This window comes from Talpa europaea, assembly GCF_964194135.1.
Source record: "Talpa europaea genome assembly, chromosome: 8".
In the NCBI taxonomy this organism is placed as follows: Eukaryota; Metazoa; Chordata; class Mammalia; order Eulipotyphla; family Talpidae; genus Talpa; species Talpa europaea.
In genome coordinates this window covers 89,109,898-89,136,941 of record NC_140075.1, presented here as the reverse complement: position 1 = coordinate 89,136,941, position 27,044 = coordinate 89,109,898, and the positions used below count along the sequence as shown (strand labels likewise).

The window sequence follows — 27,044 nt, the reverse complement described above, 5'->3', positions numbered from 1 at the left end:
TAATATTAATATTTAGGGCATTTCATTTAGGAGAAAAAGTAGCAAGCAACTATTTCAATTTTGAAAATGACCCCAGGTCATGTCATTACTGAGTTATTTGAAAGTAGAGTTGGTGGATGCCAGATAGGGGAATCATTTAGACACAGGAAACAAATGGAACTGCAAAACTTAATAACTCACTTTTCAATTGTGTTTCTGTGATTCTTCCTGCAGAAGACAACAGTTTTCCATATCTATAGTATTGGTCATGATGGCTAAAGTCAAAAGCGTCACAGTGGAATCTGTTATTAAGGATATGCAGCTTATGAAAGACTCTAAGGTAGGTCAATGAGGTATTATAAATACCTTCATTAGGAGTGTTGTCTTGCTAATTTTTTTAATGCCTCCTAACCTATAAATTATTTGGAACCCAAAGGTTACTTGTAATCAGTTGTGGAAATTAATGCTACTATCAGCCTTCCCATGTTGGTATGACTCTAGAGAGAAAATCTTTTCCAAAAAGAAAATTTGAAATGAGAACTAAGAATTTTGAAGAACAATGTCTTCAGCAGAATCAAACAGTATCTCCAGCCTAACCTAATCCTTCTAAGTTCATTTTCCCTGCTAGCTGTATGATCATATTAAGCCACTATAATTTTAATGGTTGGAATAAGTTTGATGGTAAAATGATTTATCTAAATTCAATGAAAAATGTCATTTCAAGGGTAAAAATAAACCAAGATGGTCTGATCATTAAATAGTCAATAACCTTGCATTCAATGATATATGTATACTCTCCCATGATTTAAGGTTGTCCTCTGGCTATATTAAATTTTGAAAGCAAATAAACTTGACTAGGTCTAATCCTGTTTAAGTTACTAGGATAGGAAATAGCTATATCAGCTGATTGCCATCCATTCACTTCCTTTAGGAGAGAGAACAGAGGGGATACAGAGCAGGACACTCCTGGGGAAGTAGGTTCCTAGTCTGTTTCCTTTTAAGTATGCTGGTAACTTGGTGTTCTGTTAAAATACATTTGCTATGAAGCAAGTCCTTATTTATGAGATACTATAAGCAGGATCTCCCTGGTTAAGGATTTCGTACAGTAAATAAACCTAGACTTTAAGGAATGGCTCCCTATAAAATGTCACATAAGCTTAAGTATAAAATAGAGATATTTCATAAATGAAACACTTGATTTATGAGATCACCGCCACAAAATTTTACTTGGAGAGCTCATATTTTTATCTAGGTTAGACAGTGTCCTCGTATCCTCAAAATAATTAGTAAAGCTTGATACCAGGCAAGATCTGATTTGATAACCCTGTGTTCGTTCGGTTGTGATCACTGGAAAGATTTCTAATAGGATATCAATTTTCCTAATTTAGATTTCTACCAGATAAGGCTTTTCTCAGATGAATGTTGTCTGAACCTGGATAGATTAGTTGTATGTCATTTTTCTCTATCTGTATGTATATTTCCCAATTTGTACATAGGAAAGGATATTACTCATGATTTCCCTCTCTCCTTGTACAGGCTTTTATATCACACCAGAAAAGGTTTCCTGAACTCTAGCAAGTGGAGCCACAAACAAATATTGATAGAGTATCAACTATATACCAGGTACTATATTATATGCTGATACAAGTGTGGATAAGATAAACTCCATCCTTGCCTTTGGAGGGCAGGCCATAGCTCAGGTTGTCTTTGAGACTGTTTTAAAGGTATGGGCAGACATAGTAAAGCTGGTAAAAAGAGGGCTATGAGATTATTACCAAAACACTGAGAGACATGTTAGGACTGCAGAAGGTTATGTATACATCAATCCTCTTATCTATATACTACTCTGGGAGAGAGACTAGGCAGGCTCTGTGGAGCAGTAGTTTAATAGAAATTGTTTGAATTCTGAGCAGGTAAGGATCTTAAAACTTAAGATCCTATCTAAGGAAAGCTTGAGTGGGGAGAAATGGAATATTGAAACTAAGTCGCAGTCCATTATCCAGAGTTGATTTAAATGTCAGACCAAATACCAATGTCAAATTTAAAAGGCCCGAGAAAGTCTGGGGTTGAGATACAGCTGCTTGGATCTAGAGTAATCAGGACAAATGATGTCTATTAAAAAGGACTGCTAAGGAAAGCCTTAAGACATTTAGAGCTAATCTTTATTAGCAGATTATTTGGGTTTATAAGTCTAGAAGCAGGATAGACATCTTTGTACCACTTAATATTTATATGGCATATAAATAATAAGAAACACCTAGCAAAAATTTTATTGGGGTGTTTGGAAGCATTATGTTCAGATGAAATAGAGAGTAAGTCTCATAACAAAAAAAACAAAATGTTACCTGTATTTTATTATATCCTAAGAAGAGTTTCTCTAGTTTTACCAAAGGTTGTAATTTGCTCAGCTCTCGTAGTCTGTTTTCCTCCAGGTGAAGTGCCAGCAGAGAGCTTGGTTTGGCAAAGGCACTTTCATTAAATGCTCTGATGCGGTTGTGGTCCACTACCAACTCCTGAAGGACTACTAAATTGTCAAGTCCTTCAATTTGACTGATTTCATTCCCTGAAAAAAGATAACTCATGATTTGTCAAGTGAGCCCAAACTTTTTGAATGAAAGGTTACTTATTTTCATTTATATTTTGTATCAAATGATTTTTTTAAAAAAGGATTACAAATAACATTTTCAAGGATAAGTGAAAATAAAATTTACAGGAAAGTAGCATCATCATCAAATAATATTTATGAAAATTCCTCCTTTATCTTTTAAGGAGTAAGATGATGTACAAAATGTACTGAATTGATCAGATCTGTCTATTCAGTGATAAAGCTCTAAAATAATTGTTCATGACAAAAGTAAGTGTATGAAAGTACTGCAAAAGATATGCTTCCAGTATATTGGATTATTCTAATAGCTATTCTGATAGGTAAATCTAATTATTTCTTAAAATAAACCACTTAATAAGTTGTAACAATATATCTTAATTATACTGTTATTTCTTTTTCAATATATTTTTATACTCAACATTAAGCAAATAAAATTAATTACATTCTTTTCTTTTAAGATTTATTTATTTATACAAGTACTGGGGTACAGTTAGAGGCGCAGGAGGGTGAGAGAATTCACCAGAGACAGAGCAGGGAACAGAACAGGCAGACTGACCGAACTACACTGCTGAGGGGTGCAGCAGGCAAGGCAGTGGAGGTCTGCCCTGCCATGTGGGTTTCTCCCTGGCCTTCTGGGAATCGAACTGGTGCTGAGAGGCTGCGGACAGCTTCACAGTGCAGTGCTCAACCTGCTGCGCCACAGGGGAGGCCCAAATTCATTACATCCTTTAAAACCTCAGTCTTTTCTTGTCCAACAGTCATTGTCCAACAGTGATGATTGGCAGCCACCATGGGTTTGGGAATAAATGTCCCTCACAATTTCCAACTTTTGGAAGAACTCAAAGAAGGCCAAAAAGGAGTAGGAGGTGGGATGGTTAGTAGGAGGTTGGATGGCTAGATGGTGTCTACAAGATGATGAAGACATGACACAAGTTGGACATGATAATTGGGTCTCCAATAATAATTTATGAAAACTGAATATATAGTTTTAAAATAGAATGTGGGCCTAAATACCCAGAAATACCTCCCTTTGTAAGATGTTTAACAAAAATTAGCATGGAGTTAATAGTTCTAATGGAGGGGGGATGAACCAGCTGCTAACATCTTGGTCTTGGACTTCTAGTCTCTAGAACTTTGAGGAAGTATATTTCTGTATCTAGTCTGTGGCATTTTGTTGGCAGTCCTAGCAAACTAATGTACTATTGAACATGTGGCTCCTGTGATCTTGGAATTTATCATATTTCAGTGAATTCAAGACATAAACAATTGTTAAGCTTTGCAAATACTTTATAACAATAATAAAGAAAAAATACTTGTCTAGATAAATGACATGTCATCTATTAAGATGATTTCAGACTTGTTAAAATATAAAATATAGGTTAATTGATTGATTAAATATGATTGAATTGATTAAATATGGCAAATATATTTTGTTTTCTACTTTTATAGAGAAGATGATAATATAACAACTTACAATAAAAATGCTCACAGTACTAGGCCTCCCTGGTGGCGCAAAGGGTAAAGACACAACCCATGAAGCTAGCTGCAGCCACTGCAGCACTAGGTCGATGCCCGGCCAGGGAGCTACCCACATGGCGTAGCAGACCTCTCCTGATTCACCCACTACTCCCCTCAGCAGTGTGTTTCAGTCAATCTGCCTGTTTTGTTCCTGACTGTCTCTGGTGAATTCTCTCACCCTCCCCCGCTACACCTCTGGCCTGCACCCCAGTTCTTATATGCATAAATAAATAAGTCTTTTTAAAAAATTGCTCACTACTAAAAGTTTCACAGACTTTGAAACACTATCCATGCTTTGCTTATAAATGAAAAAGAAAGTTTATTCAAGTCAGATTGAGAAAAATTACTCTGTTGTGCGAATATATTAGTTTCATGAAATTATAAATTTAGATTCACTTTTAATATTTTAAGTACAGTGGTATAAAAATCACATGAGATAGCTTCAAGTGATGAATGTCTATAGTAGCTATTATGAGTCTTACAGTCTATATCTAAGAGCATTTACCACTGTGTAAAAAGCTCCTACTTATTTAGCTATATAGATAAACACACTGTCCAATGTCTCAGTTAATGGCAGTCATTATTGTCAGAATAAATGTCCTCACTTCCTGCATAAGGCTGTCCTACTCTCATTAATCATGCTAGCCATGGCAACAAAACACTTTACACCATTAGATTAAAGTAGACCTTAGATTAGGTTGTCTGATGTTTTTGTATGTCAATATATTATCTAAAAGATCTGTGGTTGCTATGTTCAATTTCTTGTTCTCTTAAGGCAAAATTTTTATGTTTTTGACCTAACTATCAGACAACTTTGATAGAAAAAAGATGCATTAAAAAATTAAATATGGTATAAAAGTCTGTCTTAGAAAAAGTTACTCTAATTGACTATATAGATCTCTCTCCACATGTTTCACTGATGGATCTCCTAGTCATTAAGTGATTGTCATATTATTGTTCCAAATCCTACTTTTTCTCATGGTACTTTTCTAATAATTTACAATTCCTACCTATTGTCAACTGAGCAAAATGAGCATTATTCATCAAATTGATAATGTTTAGAGGTTTTATAATTTATGACTCTGTCTCATAACTGCATACTTTCTTTTCTCTTCAGCTTGGTCCCTTTTCAAGTAGACCCCATAGTTGTGGTCTTGTGATTCATTACCTCCTCCCTACTACTTTCAAACTTCTCTGTCATGCTCACTTCTGATCTAAATTCTATGAGTCTTTCAATGACTCCTAGATATGTAGAGGGGTTAATATTTCAATTTCTTTTTTACTCTAAACATCACTTGCATTTGTTAACACATGGCATTTAATTCATCTTTGTTTCAATATATTTCTGCAGGCAGATCCTAAACTACTTTAAGGCAAGGATCTCAATTATATATAATTACAATAATAAAGTATCTCTGTATCTTTCATAGTACTTAGCACAATTCTGGGTTTAATAAGTGCTTGTGAATTATCCACTGGTTACTTTTTATTATTTTTTATTGAATATGATATAAAAGTAAATTATGATATAATACTGTACTCAGCTCTAGAATGCTGCATTTCCTAGAATATTTCCATTATTTACGTAAACAAAACCCATTGGTTGTTACTAAAATATTTTGGGGGGTTAAGTGAATCCATTTTAAGTAAAACTTGATGTTAGATCTGCTTACCTAAAGTGAATAAGAAATCAGCTTTTAATAATAATGATTTACACATTCATAGTATAGCTACTCACCTTGTAGAAATAGAAATTTTAGATTTCTTAGCCTGTTGAGTTGTAGTTGAATTAAATTACAAATTCCATTGTAGCCCAAATGAAGAACTTCCAAACTGAGCATTATTGGAGGCAAATTTTCATTGTTCATTATATCTCTAAAACACACAGATAAGTTTGAACCCTTAAACAAAATTCCAAGCCATCTGTATCATAAAAAGATAGTCTGATTTGTACTACTATAAGTTCAATTTAATAAAAAGAAAACTGATGAATTTACAAGTACAACAGAATTAAAGTATAGCATGTTTTCTCTATAGCTTATAATCATGTTTTATTCTTTAAAATATTTTTATATGATAAAGAATAAAATGTACAGAAAGAGTTACTTAAAATGTAAAGCAAGAGCAAGTGTAGCCAAGCAAGAAAAAGGAAAATAAAGTATTGGATTTATTTTCAGATTGGAAAAGAATAAGTAAATCTGTCTTTATTTTCAGATGATATAATTTTATATTTAGAAAATTCTAAGAAATATGCCCAAAAAAGACTTAATAAGGATAATAAATGAGTTCAGCAAGATTACAGGATAAAAGATAAACATACAAAAATCAACTGAATTTCTAGATATCAGCAATAAATTGAGAAATAAGAGTTCTATTCATATAGTATGTAAAGATAAAATACTTCAGAAAAATAAAACAGAAGCAGTAGAATGTTCCACAGAGTAATAAAAAACATTGCTGAGATTAATTAAAGAAGATCTAAATAAGTACAGAAATATTAAATATGCATGCATTAGAAGACTCGTTATTACTAAGATGGCGGTTGTCTACAAATTGGTAAATAGATTCAAAGCAATATGTATCAAAAAACCTGGTAGGTTTCCCTTCACCCTCCAGAATAACCTTAAAATAACCATCTTATTTTAAAATTTTAAAGAAAATGTGAAGTACCCATAAGATCCAAAACAATCTTTAAAGAGAATAGTTATAGGCTTACAACCCCTGATTTTAAAAGTTGCTTTAAAGCTACAGTAATCAAACCATTCTGGCAAGAGGACAGATACAGAGATCAATGGAACAGAATTAAGAATCCAGAAACATACTTTTACATATATGGTCAATTGATTTTCAGCAAGTGTATCAAGGCAATTCAAAGGCGGAAAGGATTGAATTTAAAAATAAATGGTGCTGGGACAAATGGATATCCATATGCAAAATAATGAATTTAGGTTTCACATTTTATTTTACAACACACACCTATACAAATATCAACACAAAATGGATCATAATTCTAAATGTAAGATAAAAATCATAAGACTTTTTAAAGGAAACATATGGGAAAATCTATATAACTTTAGGTTAGGCAAAGAGTTCTTAGGTATAGCAACAAAATCACAATCTATAAGAGAAAAAATTAATGAATTGGACTTTATCAAAATTAAAATTTCTTTAAAAGTCACTAAAGAAATAGATAAGACCACAGACTGAGAAAAAGTATAAATCATTTATTTGATAAAGGGCTTATTATCCAGAATATTTAAAGAACTCAAAAAATAAAAAAACAACCTAATTTGAAAATAACCAAAATTTCAAAAACATTACTCATTAGGAAAATACAAATTAAAACCACAGTGAATCCACTAGAATAGTTGTAATCAAAATGAGAAAATTAATAAAAAATACTGGTGAGGTATGGAGAAATAAGAACCCTTATACAGTGTTGTTAATAATGTCAGATGGTATATCACTTTGGAAAAAAATAGTTGGGCAGTTTCTTAAAAATATAAATAAATTACCATGAGACCTGGCAATTTCATAGCTAGGTATCTACCTAAGAGAAATGAAAAGCATAAGTGCACACAAATGCCTCTTCACAAACATTCACAGAAGCAAAAGTCATACTAGCAAAAAAGCAGAAACCAAATGTCCATCAACTGGTGAATAAACATAACGTGGAATATCCATATAATAGAATACCCAATATATTCAGCAATGAAAAAGAATGAACTGCTAATATTAATACATGCTACATAGATGAACCTCTAAAACATCATGCTAAATGTGAGATGTCAGATGCAAAAGATCACATATTTTATAATTCCACTTATATGAAATGTCTAGAAAACACATTTCTATAGAAAGTAGATTGATTAGTACTTTCCTGGAGCTAGAAGTAGGAAAAGGGAATTGATTGCAAATGGACATGAGGGGTCTTTTGGTGTGTGATGGAAATGTTCTAAAACTGTATGGCAGTGATGGTTGCACAACTTCACAAATTCAGTAAAAATTATACACTTAAAGTGAGTGACTATGATATATAACTTGTATTTAAATAAAGCTAATAAACAACATGAATAGTTCTAAAATCACTGGCTTATACACAGAAGGGTGTTATATGAATTGTATTTCAGTTAAAAAAAAGAAGCTCAAGGTAGTAAACCCTCAAATTTTTTCACTTTGTTTTGAATGAAATGGAGGAAGCAGAGAAAAGACAATGACAAAGGAATATTATGCATATCTTTTATTTGCTGTTTATTTTTGGTGTGTAGCTTTTAATAAGTATTAAAATAAGCTAAATGTGTATTACTGCTGTCATTAATGTGACCAACTACTTTATAAACTTCCAACCAAAACTATTTATAATTCTAAAAAAAAAAGAATAATACCTGTTCACTTTTGAAGTTCCTTGCTGTCCATAGCCACTTGAAGGTACTTTCTGGTAGAGTAGTTGTCTGTTGGTTAAGTGAGTCTGCGGCTTTAATCTGGGCATGATTGATTCAATATGATTATAGTTAAGGCACAGGACCTACAGAAAGAAGACCGTATTAATTTAGATATAAAATATGAATATTGATAATTTATGTCTTTGATTTAAGATTATAAACGTCCTGAAGTTATTATAATGGCACAGATAAAAGTTAGATTGTACAACATAATTTGATAATAGATTAGTGTTAAAGATAACAAATTTTCACCCTAAGGAAATAGATAAGACCACAGACTGGGAAAAAGTATTTATAAATCGTTTACAATCAAATTATCTAAATTTGGCTTTGATGTGTTTTTATTATTTCATATGCTGGGAAATGACACCATATCAAGCAAAATAATGGAGCCCCTAGAAAGCTACTCAACTTTCTCAAGCTGCACCCCTCACTTCTCCAAGGTGACTTAGATGAAATAACTCATTAGTTGGAGAGATCAGTCTTTCCCTATGTTTAAAAGGTCTTAGTAAATGGCTCAGCCATAGCAATAGGAGAGGAGACAATGAGGTTACTTTGAGAACTGTAGTGTCCTTCGACTTCATTCTATACCCGCTCATGATAGAGGCAGCATTCTTCCCATCCCCTTCTGCAGAATAAGATTATTTACTGTTTAAAAGATATTCATAGAAAACTGAGATCAACCAAAATAACTTTGGAAGGTAACACTTTTTCTTGCTGGTGGAAAAAAAAAACTTAGGAGTAACTTATTTTTTTTATAACATGAAAATATATCTTAATTCAAAGTAAAGATAAATACAGCTTACATTGAAAACCTTGAAAGAAAAAAGAAAATTTGTTAAGTGACTCACCTTTACATTAGGCAGATAGATTAACCCACTGAATGAAGTAAGATTATTGTTCTGTAGATTCACATTACACACATTTCTAAATTGGTCAACTGGTATCAAGTCCACAGTTCTGAATGTAGATGAAGTAAATGTTATAATTTTAATAGGACAGGAAAAATACCGTACAACCATAAAGGCATTTAAAAAATCTCATTTGATGAATATTATAAAAAAGAGTTGGCTTAATGTAAAATATATGGGTTAAGTGATTGGATATATACATATTTTTGTCATATGTGTAAGAAAATGAGAATTTTATTGCTTAAAAAAAAGGTCCAATACCATATAAACATGACAGTATCATAAGAGAAACTTTAAAAATATTTCCAATTTCTTTGTATATTCATATACATGTTCATGAAATCATAGTGATGTTGATATGGAAAATCATAAGATTTTTAGGTTGTAAAGCGGCAGAGGACACGTGGGAAATAAGTTATTTCTGAAATGCTAGGAAGAGTTTAGGAGTAGAAAAGAAAAGGAGAATACAGATAAGGTCTGAAAACAGAGTTTTCTGTGGGATCTCCTAAAAGATTTTATGACATTCCTCCTTGTGAGGATCTTTTGGTAATTAAACAGAATGCTCAATTCCTAGTCCATAGCTTTATGCCATGATAAAGAAGAGCATAAAGGTAAATCTTCTTGTCCTAACTACTTTCAAAAAATTCTAACCCCCAAAAAAGTTACAATTCTGACACACTTTCATCCATTAATAAATCATTCATTTATTCCACATATTTCCATTAGTGTTTCCCAAGTGCTGACAGTGTGTTTAGAAAGGGCTACAATAAATATGAAAAGATACTGTCTTTGCCCTCAAGAAAAACTAAAAGAAGGGAAATTGTAACAGAGTTAGGTGTAATGAAATTTTAGAGAAAGAACATTTGGGGGGGAAGTCAGAATGACTTCACATGGGAGAAAGACATTAAAATGAGACTTAGAGAACTTCTAGGTATTTGTCAGGCAAATCAGAAAGAGTCATAGAGACCATGCAACAGGAGGAAGCAAATACAGAAACATGAAACAGCATCTTGTGATTGAGAGTTAGAAAGCGGAAAGATTCTGTACATATTAAAAGCCACTGAGGGCCTCCCCTGGTGGCGCAGTGGTTGAGCGCTGGGCTGCGAGGCTGCCAGCAGCCTCTGCAGCGCCGGTTTGGTTCGTTCCCCGGCCACCTGCGAGGGTCCCACAAAAAAATAAAATAAAATAAAATAAAAGTATAAATAAATAAATAAATAAATAAAAGCCGCTGAAAAGTTTGTGAAGGGAAGTGATGTGATAAAACTTTAAAGATATTACAGGTAATAGAAATGGTTTCAGGGGTGATTACATAAGACAAAAACCAAAAGATCACTAAGAGATTTTGTAAAAAAAAAGTTCATTTTCTGTCCTAGGTAAATGGTAGTGAATATGGAAGGCAGGGGAGGAGGGAATCATGAGACACACTTAAGACAGTCTCTGTAGAAGTTGGTGATTAAGTGAAAATGGAAGACAAAGTTGAGAGAAATGACTCCTGGATTTTTGGTTTGGGCAACAACAATCAGGTGAATGTTGTCTCCTGGATGCTATACCAGAGAGCAATTGAATATTCAAGTGAGGTAGGCTTGTGCTAAACTTGGGGACCATCATCATCAATTAAATTTATGGCTAAATATGTCTGCCTGTGAAGAGTACAGAATAGGAAAGGGAAAATGATTTTTCTAACCAGGAGGACAATGATGACATTGTTGAGAACAACATCAGAGGAGTTGTGGTAGGAAAACCAAATTGCACTGAATTAGAATGATATAATGTGAGGAGGAAGCCTAGTATTTCTAAGTTTAAAAGCCCGGTTATAAAAGAAGAGAGAAATTTAAGACCTTAGAAAAAGATTGATGACATTTTTAATCATAATGTGTGGTAATAAGAATTATTAATGCATTTCAAACTGTTAAAGTTAGCATGAGATTTTGAAGTAGAGTAGATAATTTTCTGAATTATTGGTTATATTTGGATAAAATGTATAAATGGTAAACCTTAGGAAAATGATAATCATTACACATTTAATTATAATGTCAGAGAGAATATAATAAAATGATTATACCTGATGGATGATGAAGTCCAACTTAGTTCTTGCATTTGAACAAAGTTTGAGTGTCCTTGTCGTTCGGCAATCATGTCAGAGGTAAGTCTGCCACCAAACAAATCTTTTGCACACTCAGTCTCTGGTGATTCCTATATATGAAGACATTTAAAAAGTGGGCTAAAGGATATGGGTTTGGTGCTAAGGGGATTCTCTTTTTTTTTTCTTCTTCTTCTTCTGGTGGATCTTGGGGAAAAGGAGCAAGAGAGAAGCTGGCATGACTGCACTTTTTGCTAAAGGAGGCTGATACTGGTATAACCTTTTCTCCTCTTTCCTTATCTCCTCTTGCTCACACCACCTCAGTGTTTTCCTTTATCTGCTGCAGTGGTCACAGAACCACAGCTCCAACTACAAGTGCTGGAATCAGGATGATTCCTAAGCAAAAACTGTAACTGTTTTTAAACCTAATGTCAGAATTCCTAAGGACCTGATGAGGTGGGTTTTGCTTTCACTCCATCTGGCACAACTGGAGTGAGAATAGTGAATGCAGCTGTATAGCTCACTCATTCTAAACCTATATAACCTTACCCTGTCTAAACAGGAGTAGACTAGTGGGTGGAGGGGTGGGGATAGGTGTACTTACTAGAGGCATTGCTGTCTGCATTCTAAACCAGACAGTGACTGAACATATCATCCCTTCCAAAGTGGAAAAGTATGGGTATAAATAAAGAGGAAAAATAGTAGTTATGGATAATAGAATCAATAAATAGTTCATGCAACCAGGGAAGTCCAATTATTACATTGACACCTCAAAAGCAGCTCAGAGAAGCAGATGGCATTGGCTCAATTATATATCTGAAAAGAGTAAGTCTATATTTTCTGAGACCACTCCTTCTTTTGGAACCTAACAAAATCTCTAATGGAAGCCTGCAAATCTGAGTGACCTCACTGGGTGACAATTTCTTATGATAACAACTGAGTAGTGTTATAGTAATATTACAGTATTTTTTTGAATTTTATAATCATTTTGCTGTAAAGGATCTATGTTCAAAAACTAGGGGTGGACTGTGATGGTTGTGATTTATAAAAGATTTATATTTGGTTTTCATTCACTGTTACTGGCACCTAGCACCTAAAACCCTTACAATTTCCTATATAAGTTCATAGGAGCAGCTTTTGTTATATTTAGGTTTTTGTTATCAGTTCCTAAAATAGCTCCAGAGACATAAAGGTGAAAAGAATGTCTAACAAGTACTTTTCTACTGCATCTGAGTTTACATTAGTTTTCAAGGATATGGGCTAGTTACCAGGGAAGCCAACCAAGATTAGAGAGTGTTGGAATTTTCGGTCCCACATGGGAGAAGGGCAGAACCAGTTGCCAATAGTCAGTGATTTAATCAACTGTGCCTATGTAGTGCAGCCTCCATAAAACTCCAAAATGAGGGGTTGCGGAGAGCCTCCTGGTTGGTGAATACCTGAATTTCTGGGAGAGAGGTGTGCTCAGAGAGAGCGTGTACATTCTGTGCCCCCTTCCATTCTTTGCTTTAAGTATTTCTTTTATTTGACTGTTCCTGAGTTATATTCCCTTTTAATAAGCCAGTAATGTAGAAAGTAAATGTTTTCGGGAGTTCTGTGTATGAGCTGTGCTAACATATTAATCAAGCCCAAGGAGGGAGGGTCAATGGAACCTGCTATATATATAGTTGATTAGTCAGGAGCACAGATGACAACCTGGCCTTGTAAGTGGCATCTGAAGGGGAGAGGACAGTAATATGGAACTGAGCCCTTAACCTGTGGGATCTAATGCTATCTCCAGGTAAACAGTGTCAGAACACAGGTGTTTTTTCTTTAAATAACAGATTTATTTATTTATTTATTTATTATTTTTTTCCAATTATGTTTATTGAGCTAAAGTCAGTTTAGAATACCCAACTTAGAAGTGAGTTTTTCTTTTACAATGTGGTTTTCTTTTTGTCTCCTATGTGCTGGACTAGGTGCATTATGATAAACAAGGTAATTGGTATGATTTCAATCTTCATAGTTTTATTGACAGTGACTTGGGTCCTAACATATGGTTTATTATTGAAAATGTTCCATGCACATTTGAAAAAAATGTATATATGCAGCAGTTTTTGGGTACAGTGTTCTATTAATATATATGTCTGCTAAGCCTGTTTGGTCCAGTTCCTCATCTAAAGCTATTGTTCCTATATTTATTCTGTCTTGCTGATCGGTCCCAGGTCGCAAGTATTATAGTATTATATCCCCTAGTATTATATCCCCTAGTATTATTGTCAATATTACTCTTTAGTTCTATTAATAATTATGAATCTTGGTACTTTATCATTTGATAAATACATATTTATATGTGTTATTTCTTCTTGTTATATTAGGGTACATACTTGTGATGTCCATCTCTAGCTCCTATTACCTTTTTAATTTGGAAAGCTATTTTATAACTTTCTAACTTTTACTCTTTTGACCACCATTTGATTGTAGGATTTCCTTCCAGCCTTTATAAGTCTGTCCTTTGTTAGTAAGATTAGTACCTATAGACAGAAGGTTGGTGTTTGTTTGAAACACACTCAGTTACTCTAGCTTTTAACTGGCAAATTTAAGCCATTACATTTAAGGTAATTATTGAGATATAAGTGGTCATTGCCATTTTGTTATTTTTTCAATTTCTTTTAGTTTGTATTTATTTTGTGATATCTACCTTTTATGTTTTTAACTGTTTAGATTCCATTTCCATTGTTACTTCTATTGATTTTGCTTGAAGTTTCTTCTATGTATAGTATATAATCTTTACCTTTATCAGCAGGTAGTAGTTTCATAAAACTACTCCTAAAATATCCCTCATGAAAGCCAATACATACATAAAACCGAGGATATAAAATTCTAGGAAATTTGTGTCAGAGGAAAATGTTTTAGAGTCTCCATTTTGAGGAGGATCCTTTAAAAAGCAGAACTAGAATTAGTGAACTTCTTAGAGCACCTTAAGGTCCCAAATAATCCTGAGCCATCCTTTAATTTTCTAGAAAATTTGATGAATTTCATTGTCTAACAGTAGGTAGGCAATGTTATAAGGCAACCTTTTTACTCTTCATATATTTTCACACATTTACCCTTTAATATGGAAATCAGGAGCCTGTATGAACTTACGTGTTACAGAATCCCAAGTTTGCACTCATTTTTAGTCCTTTGTCCTTTGTTATTTTGCTTTACAATTTACTAATAGAGTTGGCATGCCATATGTTGGTTCAAGTATATTTTTCTTAAATATTAACAACTGGGCCTCCCCGGTGGCGCAGTGGTTGAGCGCTGGGTTGCGAAGCTGCCCGCAGCCTCTGCAGCACCGGTTCAATCCCCGGCTACTCCCCGGCCACGGGAGGAGGGTCCCACATGGTGCACAGACCTCTCCTGCCGCCCGCTGCTCCCCTCAGCAGTGTCTTTGGTCCTTCTGCCTGCTCTGCTTCTCGCTCTGGCTCAGTGAATTCTCTCACCCTCCCACCCTTCTGACTGTACCCAGTGCTTATATAAATAAATAAATAAATAAATATTAAAAAAAAAAGTCTTTAAAAAAAATAAATAAATATAACAACTGCATTTTTTCAGGAATTAGAAGGTATTTTAGGCCCAGGAGGATGGTAGGGTTCCACAACAATGTTTTCTATTCTTTGCCCTTACTTTTTAGTTATTGAATTCATGGGTACAAATGTAGGCAGCATCTTCCCTCCACTGCCACTTCAGTTTGGATAGTTAAGAATTAGCCACAAGAGAAAATTTTAGAACCCAGATATAAAATGTACTTTCGAGACTAAATTTTATTAAGTATACTAAATGTGGGTATCATACTAGTATCAAAGCAGAGTAAAAATGATTATGGTTTATCAATATTTGAATATGCAGCTTAACCCAAGTCCTATGAGTTATAAAACAACTTACAATTGAGATTCCATCCAAAGCTTTCAGTTCTGGAAGATGAAATATTACAAAGAACCGGTAGTTTTCTTGGTTCCATATTATAATATTTCCATAGGTATCTAGAATGACCAGGTTACATAAATTCTGGGTAATAAAAATACACACATTAAATTGAATACATACATTTATTCTAGCAAGTTTTTTCCCCTCAAGACTTTAATTATTCTTTTAATATTTGAATTACTCTATAATTTCGTATTGATTTGAGTACTTTTAAATGTACTTTTTTTCATGCAAGGGTAACCTTTTCAGACCACTAAGGTATAATTTGTGCAGTGTTTCAGTGGTCTATGTTTAATGATAGGAGACCCTTTTAGGATGCTGGTGTTAAAGATACTGTTAGGCTTGGAAAGAACTTTGCTTAGTCTAAAACTTTGTTTATGGGATAATGGTCTGTTAAATAGCATGTATATAGGTACATAGATATAACAGGAATGAGAGCCATTGCCTTTTGTAAAGGGATAAAATGGAAGACTTCTGAATGAGTAGCAGAATTCATCATAAGAGGAAATGTACTTTCTTATAGACAAAACATTCTGATATGTCTTTGTTGAAAGAATGTCAAGTAGGTATGGATGGGAGAGGTTAAGACAAGAAGGAGTAAAATTTACTTTGCATCTTAAGGTAAAATTGTTAATTTTCTTTCTGCTATCATTGATTAAGTTGCCTCTGCCATTTTAGATGAAGAACTCATACTGGGGGAGTAGGCATGGGAAGAAGACTGAAAATAAGGAAAGACAGGAATGGATAAATTTTGGGTAGGAGATAAAGTTCTAGCAGTCTGGTATTAGCAAAAGAAAAGAGGCCATTGTGAAAGTCACTGTGATAGCAAATAGCCACTGTTTAGAAATGATCAAGTCACATGTTATATTTTAAGGGAATTCCTATTCTATATTGTAGGAAAGTTCCAAATTATTCAAACCTTCAATGAAGCCTTGAATTAGTTTCTTTTGGGGAATTAAAGAGAGCAAAACTGGGTAAAATTGACAAGAAAGAGTTGGAGTCACCAAGTAAGAACCCACTGAGAGATAATCAAGAACTACTCTGAGAACAGAAGAATATTAAAGAATCTTACTCCTCAGACAGTTTGGGGTATCCTTGGAATTATCAAGAAAAGCACTAGCTAGGACAGATGGGGCTTGGGTTCTTTTTTTAGGTTTTTAAAAAATTTTACTATAGGAGGTTATCAATTTAAGGATATTATGGTTACACATATATTTGTATGTACACATAAACTGAATACATTTTAATAAACCTTGCTATTCTTGATTTTCTTTATATTTTTTATATTTTCTTTATATTTTTCTTCTATATCCCAAATCCTATACAGTGGAACATGCATTATTTTCATAGTATATATAAACAATAAGTATTTTAAAATACAAAAACATTACTATCCCAGATAGTCACCTTTAAATTGTAGATCTCTTGATTGAGAGCAATATAGTTATTGCTTATATATAATTCAATTAGAGTAAAAGCTTTTTGTAAACCACTCAGTGAAGTGATTCTGTTGTTCTCAAGAGAAAGGGAGTGAAGATGAATCATGTTATCAAAAGTATGTTTTTCCAAACCAGTAAGGAGATTATTATTTATGCTGAGACGGGTTAATTTAGTCATCTTGGAAAGGCCTAGAAAAATAAGCAAATTCATGAAAAGATTCAGACAGCACTAAAAGGTTAATTAAAAAATTAACTGACTTGTCATTTTACTATTACTCTTTTTCTAAGTTAATAACTTTAAGGATTTTGTACTATTAACCTCCATTATTTTTCCTTTTATAAAAAGAATAAAGTATAAAGTCTCAGTTGATACATTAAATTCCAATTTTGGATTTTTATGTAGACTCATTCTTAGGTATGAGTGGAAGACATTATGTTGGAAATATTGAATTTTGTCTTCAAAAAACCTTCAAATTAAGATTTTTACCATCACAACAACACAAATCAGTACACAAAGCTCAAAATAACAACCAATCCCCATTTTAAAACATTAAGAGTAAAGAATTTCTCACTTTGGCATCATTTGTATTAAAAATAATGACTCAGTCTAAATATAACTTTGAATGCCTAAAAATACTCCAGGACTAACTTTAGAAAAAGTTGTCTCTCACCATGGTCTAACTCCTATGTATGTTATTTTTGTGGGCACTTTATAACTGTAGCTAGCATGGTGCAATTGAAAGACAAGAACTTTGGAGTTAGAGTTGGTTTCAAATATATTACTATTAGAGTAGACTATAAATCTATTGAATTATGTAAAATTACATAACAAATCTAGTGAATTATTTCCTCATCCATAAAATGGACATAGTAAAATCTATTTCTCAGGAGTATGTAACTAAATGGAATGGCATTTGGAATGCTTGAGTTATAGCTTCTGGCAAATAATTGGCCCTCAGTAAATTTTATCTCTGCTTCCCTTTTACATCAGCCCTCACTGTAGGGCTATTTAATGCTGAAAATAAGTTGATCTAGGTAAGTTAGGATAAAAATCATCAAAGCAAATTCTTATATGGATATTAAACCCAATGCCTGGAAAAAAGAAGAGAGCTATTCATTATTTGCTTTCATTAATTAGACATTCAGTTTTAAGACTTTAAAGTTCTCAAATCCCTTACCTTCTATCTTTGAGATACAATTTCCATCTAATGTAAGCTCTTCCAAATTAATACAGGATTCCAAGCCATCCATTTTAGTGAGATTATTATTGCTAAATGATGCCCATTTCAAATTTTCCAATTTTTCTAAATTTGTGATTTCAAAGAGATGTTGCCCATCTAAATTTAAGGCAGTTATCTGTAGAATAATTCACATTTTATATTACCTTTTGAATCTTAACAATAAATTCAATGTTATAAGATAAAAAGTCTAATGAAATAATTCTAAGTGGTAAATTTCAAACTAATTCCTTCAGGAATTATTGATAATATGAGTTTTTTTTTAGTTTACAAAAAAAAGTAAAATTTGGGCCTCCCTGGTGGTGCAGCGGTTGAGCGCTGGGTTGCGAAGCTGCTCGCAGCCTGCCGCCCGCTGCTCCCCTCAGCAGTGTACTTCGGTCTTTCTGCCTGCTCTGCTCCCTGCTCTGGCTCTGGTGAATTCTCTCACCCTCCCGCGCTTCTGACTGTACCCAGTGCTTGTATAAATAAATAAATAAGTAAATAAATAAATAAACAAACAAACAAAAATAAAATTTGACAAGATTATTATCCCAAGAGGGATTTATATGGTATTATGGACACTGTGATGTGCCAGATTCCTACTTCAGTGAAGGATTTATCCCAGTTGCTGGGAGACCTTTTGGCAGAAAGTCTTCAGTTATTATCCCCTCAGGGACTGTCTTAGCTGCAGACAGCGGCCTTGTCCAAGGTTACACTCTCCAGGTTGGCCCACATCCAATGATGAAGGGCCACTTCAACCCATCTTGGACAAATTCAAAGTCTATTCTAATTCTAGAACTCCTCTAGGAGCCCAGGCTATCATTGGGCCTGCATCACAGCCCAGTATTTGTATATCCCATAATAAAAATAATGCCATTAAATCTTCCATTTTCAAGGTTGAGCTTCTGCTGGTTCAATTTCTATCTTTGGCAAGAGATGGAAGAGTGCCTTACCAGTAAGAAGCTGTTGGTGCTCTGATAACCTCCCTTGTCCTTTGACTGAATCCTGACCAGTTCCCCATTCCTTTCCAGAATTCTGAGATCCCTTTTACCTTGCCACCCAAACTTTTGGGTTGAGCTCTGCCTCTGAGCATTTCAAGTTTGCTTGTTTATTTTGTTTGATACACTATCAGAATTACTTTGGTTTTGTAGTATACTTCTTATCCCACACCACCTATCCTACGATGACTACGGTCATGGTCTACTCCCTATGACATAATCACTCATGACCACCTCAGTATTTTATTTTAAATGGGCTCTTCCAGTTTTCTCCCCTTTATCTATTAATGCCCTCTTTATGACACACAGACCAAAGCTGACGAAAAATCAACTGAAATTAAATTTTCATATTTGGTTTAATAGAATTAGCTTTTACCTTCAAGTACCAATTTGCACTCAGATGGGAATGTAGTCCTATCTTTGAAATCTGTGTCAGAATTTTGGCAGAAGGCCATATGCTAAGTATCCGTGGTCGTTCCTGTTTAGTACTAGAATGCCTTAAGAGAGATAACTAATAAAATAAAAAACAAATGATGAATAAAGGAAATAGCATATAGAAGTTCAATTATATAGTTAATAGTAGTATTTACTAGATAGTAGTCCAAGAATAATTTTAAAGAATTACATTTTCTTTGCCTTCAAATGTCTTCAATATCTAGATATATTTTAAGTTATATATCTCACTGTTTTAGTAATTATTTAACCATTACAAAATATTAAAATATAAAGGATTACTATAATATAAATATCCATATGATTCACCAGTCCATGAAACCAGCATAAGAGCTAGAATATTATTTCCCTAGAATCAATTTGTGCCCTCCCCACCCTATTTCTTTGCCATTCCTTCCCCTCTGTAGCCATCAGCCATCTCAAGCAAACAGTCTCACTTGCTTTTTTTATACCTATGTTTGTGTCCATACTAAATATATCTTTAATCTTGCACACATTTGAACTCTATACAAATTTAATATGTATGCATTCTTCTATAACTTGCTTTTTACCTAAATACTGTACTGATGAGATTCATCTAGGCTGCTACATGCAGCTGTAGTTCATTCATGTCATTGCTACATACTATTCCCTTGTTGAATCTCCCTTCAATGAACATTGGGACTGACTTGAGTTTCTTGCTTTTATAAATAGTTGTTGTAAACATTGTTGTACATGACTCTGCTGCATATGCATATCCAAGAGCTCCTTTAGAATATATACATTGCTACGTTGTCAGATACATATATATTCAATTGTACTAGATAATGCCAAATTATTTTCAAACATGGTTATATCAATTATAACCTTTATATTATTTTTTTGCTAAAACTTGACATTATTGGGCCTTAGTAATTTTTTGCCCATTGGTATCTATAAATTGTGGCTTTAATGTTCATTTTCTTGAAAGAAGCATCTTTTCCTTAATTGTTAACATGATTTCTTCTCCAGTGAAGTGTCTATTTAAATATTTGGTTATCGGGCCTCCCCTGTGGCGCAGTGGTTGAGCGCTGGGTTGCAAAGCTGCCCGCCGCCTCTGCAGTGCCGGTTCGATCCCCAGCTGCTCCCCGGCCACCGGAGGAGGGTCCCACATGGCGCGCGCAGACCTCTCCTGCCACCTGCTGCTCCCCTCAGCAGTGTACTTTGGTCCTTCTGCCTGCTCTGCTCCCTGCTCTGGCTCTGGTGAATTCTCTCACCCTCCCGCGCTTCTAACTGTACCCAGTGCATGCATAAACAAAACAAACAAACAAACAAATAAATAAAATGCCTAAAAAAAAAATAAATAAATAAATATTTGGTTATCTTTTTCCTTACATACTTTGGATATACAAAGAATATCTTTTACCAGTTTAAATATTTTGCAAATTTCTTTTCCTGGTATGTAGCTTGTCTTTACTGTCTTTAAGGTGTGTCCTTTAAGGACCAAGTCTATTAATTTAACAAAGACAAGTCCAATCATTTATAGCTTATGCTTTTTTTCTTTCATAATAATTTCTCCCCTAGTTCAAGATAATACTGTGATCTCTCTGATCTTTTCTTTCTAAAACATTTTTGATTTTGCCTTAATGTACTTGTCTCAGAGGCTTTGACTATCCTCCCCGATATATAAAGATAGCTCTATTATTTATTAAGTTTCTATGTATGTGTAGGTCTCTATTGGGCCATTATATTTTGTTCCACTTTTTGTCCAAAGTACTGCATTACTAATCTGGACATAATATAGGTAATTCCCTCCTCCATCAATTTCATAGGTTTTATTTTTTTTCAGCCAGATACATGTAATTTCAATACTAGGTAGATAGTTCACTAAATGCTTTCTCAGGGCCATTAAACTTACCTTGCCCACAGAAAATTGCTTATGTTCATGTAGGTTTTAAAAAGGACTCTGATAAGTTCAGGATGAATAGTAAATAAACAGTTACACTAAAGATATTTTTGGAGTAATGTGCAGGAAGGAGAATCTAAACAATATACCAACAGAAAAAAATTTAAGTGATATATTGTTATATATTAATTTACTTTCTATTAGCATATTAAGGAGAATACAAATCTTAACAACAAAATAAGATTGTGAGAAATATTAATTGTATACTCTAAATAGCACAAGAAATATTAAACAGCAGAATCCAACCTGAGTGATCTTTGTTCCAGTAATAAATTTCAAAGCTGCGGTAGTTTCTTCTTCAGAAATGATGAGTCCATCTAAGTGAGTAAGAGTTTTTAATCTGCCAATGACACTCAGCCTTAATGTGGCTGGCTTGGGAAAAATAAAGTTAATTTTTACAAAATATTACTTATGTTATGGAATGGTAAAGAGTCTTTCTTTGCTCTTTCTATTATATCTCACAATCATACATTTCTTATTATATATATACATACATACATATACACACATGTACAGCTGAGCTTAAATATTTAAATAATAATTGAAATGAAATTATATTTTGGAATCAACCTTTTTTGTTTTACAGTAGATGGTTCTACTCTTATGAAGGGGAAAAAAGTCCCATAAGGTGTTCAAAGTGACTGGTGGAAAAAATGCAAAGAACGACTGCAATCCTTCCTGTTTATCTAGATCAGTTGTTAGTCAGCTCCATGTGTGATTCAGTATGGATCTTTAGCGCTCGACATCTAATCTGACAACAAGAAGATAGCTGTATTGTGATTATGGAGGAAGTCTGCTTTGGCAAAATAAAAATATTCTTTAATTTTACTTAGCAAAAATGAAGAAATACAACATAGTGATATGAGAAATTTAATAGAACCTATCATGTTTAAGTTTCTTTTTAAAGTGTTGAGCACTGCCATATACATACTCACCCCTATATATATATATATATATATATATACACACATATATATAGGGGTGAGTGTGTGTATATATAGGTGTGTGTATATATATATGTATGTATGTATACATATACACACAAATATTTGAAAAGCAAGGGAAGGAAGATTCTTGAAAATATAAACTTGGGGCTTATTAAAAATAGTTGGAATACTCTTAAATGTAGCATTCTTAAATATAATCATTGAATAGGGAATTTTTTTAGCATGGCTCTACATATTTTTGAGAAAAAATTTCCAAAAGAACATAAGACTTTACAATCAGGTTTATGACTCACGTTTATGAGGGGAGGCAACTTTCAGTCTTAAAATAGGGTACAAATAATTCAAAGAACTATTATAAAACATGTTTTTCAACCAAGAGTAGGATAGATTATAAATCAAATTATGTTCCCCCCTTAATAGTATGCTTCTCTTGCTGTATTCTATCATTATTTGCTCCTATGCTTCAATAGAGTAGAGTACTAGTAGGCTGAGCTATATACACTCGTTGGAGGGTTGCAAATGGCAGTGGCATCTAACATTCTTAAAGCTATAATACTCTCATACTACTAAAGGTTACAAAATAAATCTGATATGAAATTATAGACTTTTCTTTTAGTAACATTTGATTCATTTGATCACTCCACAGAATTTAGCTTATGAAAAACTTAAAGGAATTCTAGTGAAACAAAGACAGTTTACCTATTTCATGTGATTGTTGAATAGTAGTGAGAAAATGGCCTTAAAATAATTGTTTGATCTTTTTTGTAAACAAGTTTATTGCATACCTTTTGCCATGGATTATGTCGAATGTCAAGAGTGAGAAGATTTGTGGTATGTTTGCATAACACATTTATTTCATCACCAGATTTTTTCAGTTGATTCCAGCTCAAGTCTAAGTACTTCAGTTTCATAAGACCTCTAAATCCCTCAAGGGTTATCACATGGTTATGGCTTGCATCCAAATATTCAAGGTTATACTGCAACACATACAAATAGAAATGATGCAAAAAGGATCATGGTTTGCATGTACACAGTTCTTTTCTCTGCTTTTTCCAAGTACTTTACATGCTTTCTGGTAATCCTCACAGGAAACCAAATAGTAGTTATGCTGCAATAATGTTATCAAGGTATGTATTCTACTAAATAGCTACAGGCATTTTATTGAAGTCATTCTCTCTTAATTTTTACCTCATCCTTCAGTAACATAGAGTGGCAGTGCTTATTTTTATAAAGGAGAGACTGGCAAAATAATTTATCTCCAACAAATACGGAATCATACTTGTTAATATCTAGGCTTCTGGTTTATACCATTGTACCCATAGACTGGTTTAAAGAGTTTCATCTTGGGAATTCGTGGTGGCAAATTCTCTGCTTTGTTTCAGGAAGAATACATTGAGTCCAGATAGAATCTGAAGTTGGGGGATTATGCAATGTGGGACAATTCTGGAGTACATCAATGTGAGACAATTCTGGAGTACATCACATCACAATCGCCAGAGTACAGTGACAACTGAGTGCAACAAAAGATATGTGGGAGAATTTCAACTCAAGGGAACACCGGGTGAGTGGAGGGAATAGTGGAGGCCAGGGTGGAAACCTCAGTTCATACTGGAGCCTCAGGAAGGCAAAGCTGAGTGTCATGAATCTGGCCACAAGAGATAAAAGAATGAGTGGTATGGAGAGCCAAACAAGAATCAGGGGTCCCTCATGAGGATATAAGTTCAGAGAGGCACGGCTCACTGCACCCAGTTCCCTGAGGAACAGACAAATATAGGACTGAGCAGATATAGTGAAGATGCTTTGGAATGTGCTGGGGTCACCCACGGGCCCCAGCTTGCAAGCTGCAGAAACATGGGTCTGAGGCCTGGAAAGGAGGGCCAGATGTATTGACTCAGGCACATACCACCAACATAGCCTCCCATGAACAATGGTTTTTCTAGGACCATACTCCTACTCACCGACGACCCAGCTACAAACTAGTTTTCCCTACCATACAGTGCCATTTACTGAAAAAGTGGAAGCGCCATATGCTTAATTTTCAGAAAGTAAATAATGGGGAAAGGAAAGAACACAATACTGGGTAATAGGACTCCACAGTGGAATTCTACACTATACAGAGAGAACAGATCTCCAGAACCCAACCACAAATATATGGAAAATACTTTCTTCCTATCAGACATAGAATTCAACATTGCCATTATAAAGAAATTCAGGGGCCTCCCTTGTGGCACAGGCAATTGAGCGCTGCTCTGTGAAGCTATCTGCAGCCTCTGCAGCATGGGTTCGATCCTGGCCAGCCGGCGGGAATACCACATGGAAGACCTCTCCTGTCTTGCCCGCTGCTCCCTTCAGCAGTGTATTTCTTCAGTCTGCCTGTTCTGTTCCCGCTCTGTCTCCAGTGAATTCTCTCACCCTCCCATGCATCTGGCCTGTATGTACCCCAGTTCTTGTATAAAAAATAAATAAATCTTAAAAAATTCAAAGAAATGGAAGAAAATATAGAAAAGTTGTTTGAAGATATACAAGCAAATGCAGAAAGTCGAATAAAGTTCTGAGAAATAAAATCAATAATCAGAAGATTGAAACTGAAGCTTCAAATAAGGAAATAATGAAGTTGCAGGATGTAAAATTATCAACAGAGGAGATTAAAAACAGCTGTGGATACAGAATAGATCAAAGGGAGATCAAATCAGTAACCTGGAAGACAATAATGCATGAAAAAGTCTACTGGAAGAAGAGAGATACAAAGGAAAGCATGAAGAAACATTTTGAGAACTATCCAATTGCATGAGGAAAGGCAAGAGAAGAATAATGGGTGTCCCTGAAGAGGAAGAGAGAGAAGGAGGGGAACAGAGAACTTACTTAAATAAATATTAGAGGAAAACTTCCCCAACTTGAGAAGGAACTATATATACAGTTCCATGGAGCTTAAAAAAAAAAACAACAACTAGGTTATCTGAATGTAATGAGACTAAATACAAAGATAGAACAGTGAAATTTCCAAAAGTTCAAGACAATGAAAGAATATTGAAGCAGGCTAGGGGGAAGAAGCAGATAAACTATAAAAGAACCCTTATCAGACTTACATCTGACTTCTCTGAATAAACACTATGAGGAATAATAGAATGGAATGATGTGATCAAAATACTTATGGATAAAAACTGTAGCCAAGATTACTGTATCCTGCAATGCTCTCCTTCAGATATGAGGGAGAAATAAAGACCTTCTCAGATAGGCAGAAGCTGAAGGAGTTTGCAAACACTAGACCTTCCCTCTAAGAAATGTTGAGAGGAGTTCTCATATCTAAAGCAAAGAGAAGAATGCCTACAAAAAAATCAAGCAAGGAAACAGAATAACATTTCAGACAGAATAGCTTCAGAAGACCCTTATATATCAATAACCACTCTAAATGTAAATAAATTGAACTCACTAGTTAAAAGGCACAAAGTGTCTGGTTGGATTAAAAGACAGAAGCCAACTGTCTGCTCTTTCTAGTAAATGCATGTGAGCTCCAAAGATAAACACAGGCTCAGAGTAAAGGGTTGGAAAATAATCCTACATGAGAATGGAACCCAATTCTAACAAAAGGACTTTGCATACTAAAAAAAAATAAAGAAGAGAATTTAATACTAAAACCTAAGACTAGTAAACAAAGCAACAGCTCCCACCACAGTGGTTTTGATGTGGTTGAAAGGAGGTAGAGATGATAAAGAACTGGGAATTATGAAATATACTGAAAAGACGTATCAATGATTTGGGAGGTTGGAAGTGGGATGCTGAGTTGGAGTTTTGGCACCACATACATGATTATTTTGTTGTGTAACATATAGCAAGGAAACAAAAGCCAGACCCAATCCATGCCTACATTTACACACATTACGGTATTTGTCCTGTGATCTGTGAAAGGCAAACATAGTCAAATAATGTCCAGGCATGTGGCATTCAGGTAGAAAGAGAATAACAATATGGATAATGAACAACAAGAAAAATTGGCATTAGGTGTGAAGTGGAAAACTAGAAAATGAAGAACAAGAAGGACTCACGAGGAAGCGAAAAATAAATGTGGGAAAGCAAGAACAGAAGAAAATGGAAATGTCATTTTCCAAAGGGCATTTAATAAACAAGTCTGGAGTAGTTTTAATAAATTTTTTAAAAGAGACTAGAAAGCAGAGGTGACTACAGGTATATATTTGGCCTGCAAATATTTAGTTTTTGTTGAATCTAATCTATTTTAGAAAAAGTAACAATTTGTTTTTGTTCCTGATTTGGCTATATAATTTTAATATGGTATTTATGCGGTCATAGTTACGAAAATAACTTACCCATTAAATTTATAATTTTATTTTAATTTCAAAAGGTCCATTCTTACCAAATGATAGACATCATCTAAACAAGTAAATTCATTAAAGCTGATATTAAGTTTTCGAAGTCCTATTAACTTGGAGAGATCTCTCAGCTTACTCAGACTGTTTCCATGTAGATTCAGATTCTGAAGCAAAAAAATATTTAAAAAATATTATATGCTGTAGCATTAAATAACACTGAGAGTCTAGAAGAAAAAATTCTAATATATGATTTTAAAA

At 34.0% G+C, this 27,044-nt stretch overlaps 1 protein-coding gene across 1 annotated transcript in view; it reads right to left on the bottom strand.

Annotated features, from left to right (window-relative positions):
- The window catches only part of LRRC9 (leucine rich repeat containing 9), a gene marked incomplete at both ends in the record, with an annotated part of 79,325 nt that overhangs the window by 16,227 nt on the left and 36,054 nt on the right, over positions 1 to 27,044 (bottom strand). The window contains 12 exons of the mRNA XM_084239557.1: positions 2,325 to 2,542; positions 5,841 to 5,977; positions 8,488 to 8,627; positions 9,396 to 9,504; positions 11,518 to 11,648; positions 15,442 to 15,564; positions 16,891 to 17,111; positions 18,101 to 18,278; positions 19,514 to 19,648; positions 21,761 to 21,886; positions 23,247 to 23,438; positions 26,831 to 26,950. Of these exons, the coding sequence (XP_084095683.1) occupies positions 2,325 to 2,542; positions 5,841 to 5,977; positions 8,488 to 8,627; positions 9,396 to 9,504; positions 11,518 to 11,648; positions 15,442 to 15,564; positions 16,891 to 17,111; positions 18,101 to 18,278; positions 19,514 to 19,648; positions 21,761 to 21,886; positions 23,247 to 23,438; positions 26,831 to 26,950 (1,830 nt within the window). The remainder of the gene's footprint in view (positions 1 to 2,324; positions 2,543 to 5,840; positions 5,978 to 8,487; positions 8,628 to 9,395; positions 9,505 to 11,517; positions 11,649 to 15,441; positions 15,565 to 16,890; positions 17,112 to 18,100; positions 18,279 to 19,513; positions 19,649 to 21,760; positions 21,887 to 23,246; positions 23,439 to 26,830; positions 26,951 to 27,044) is intronic.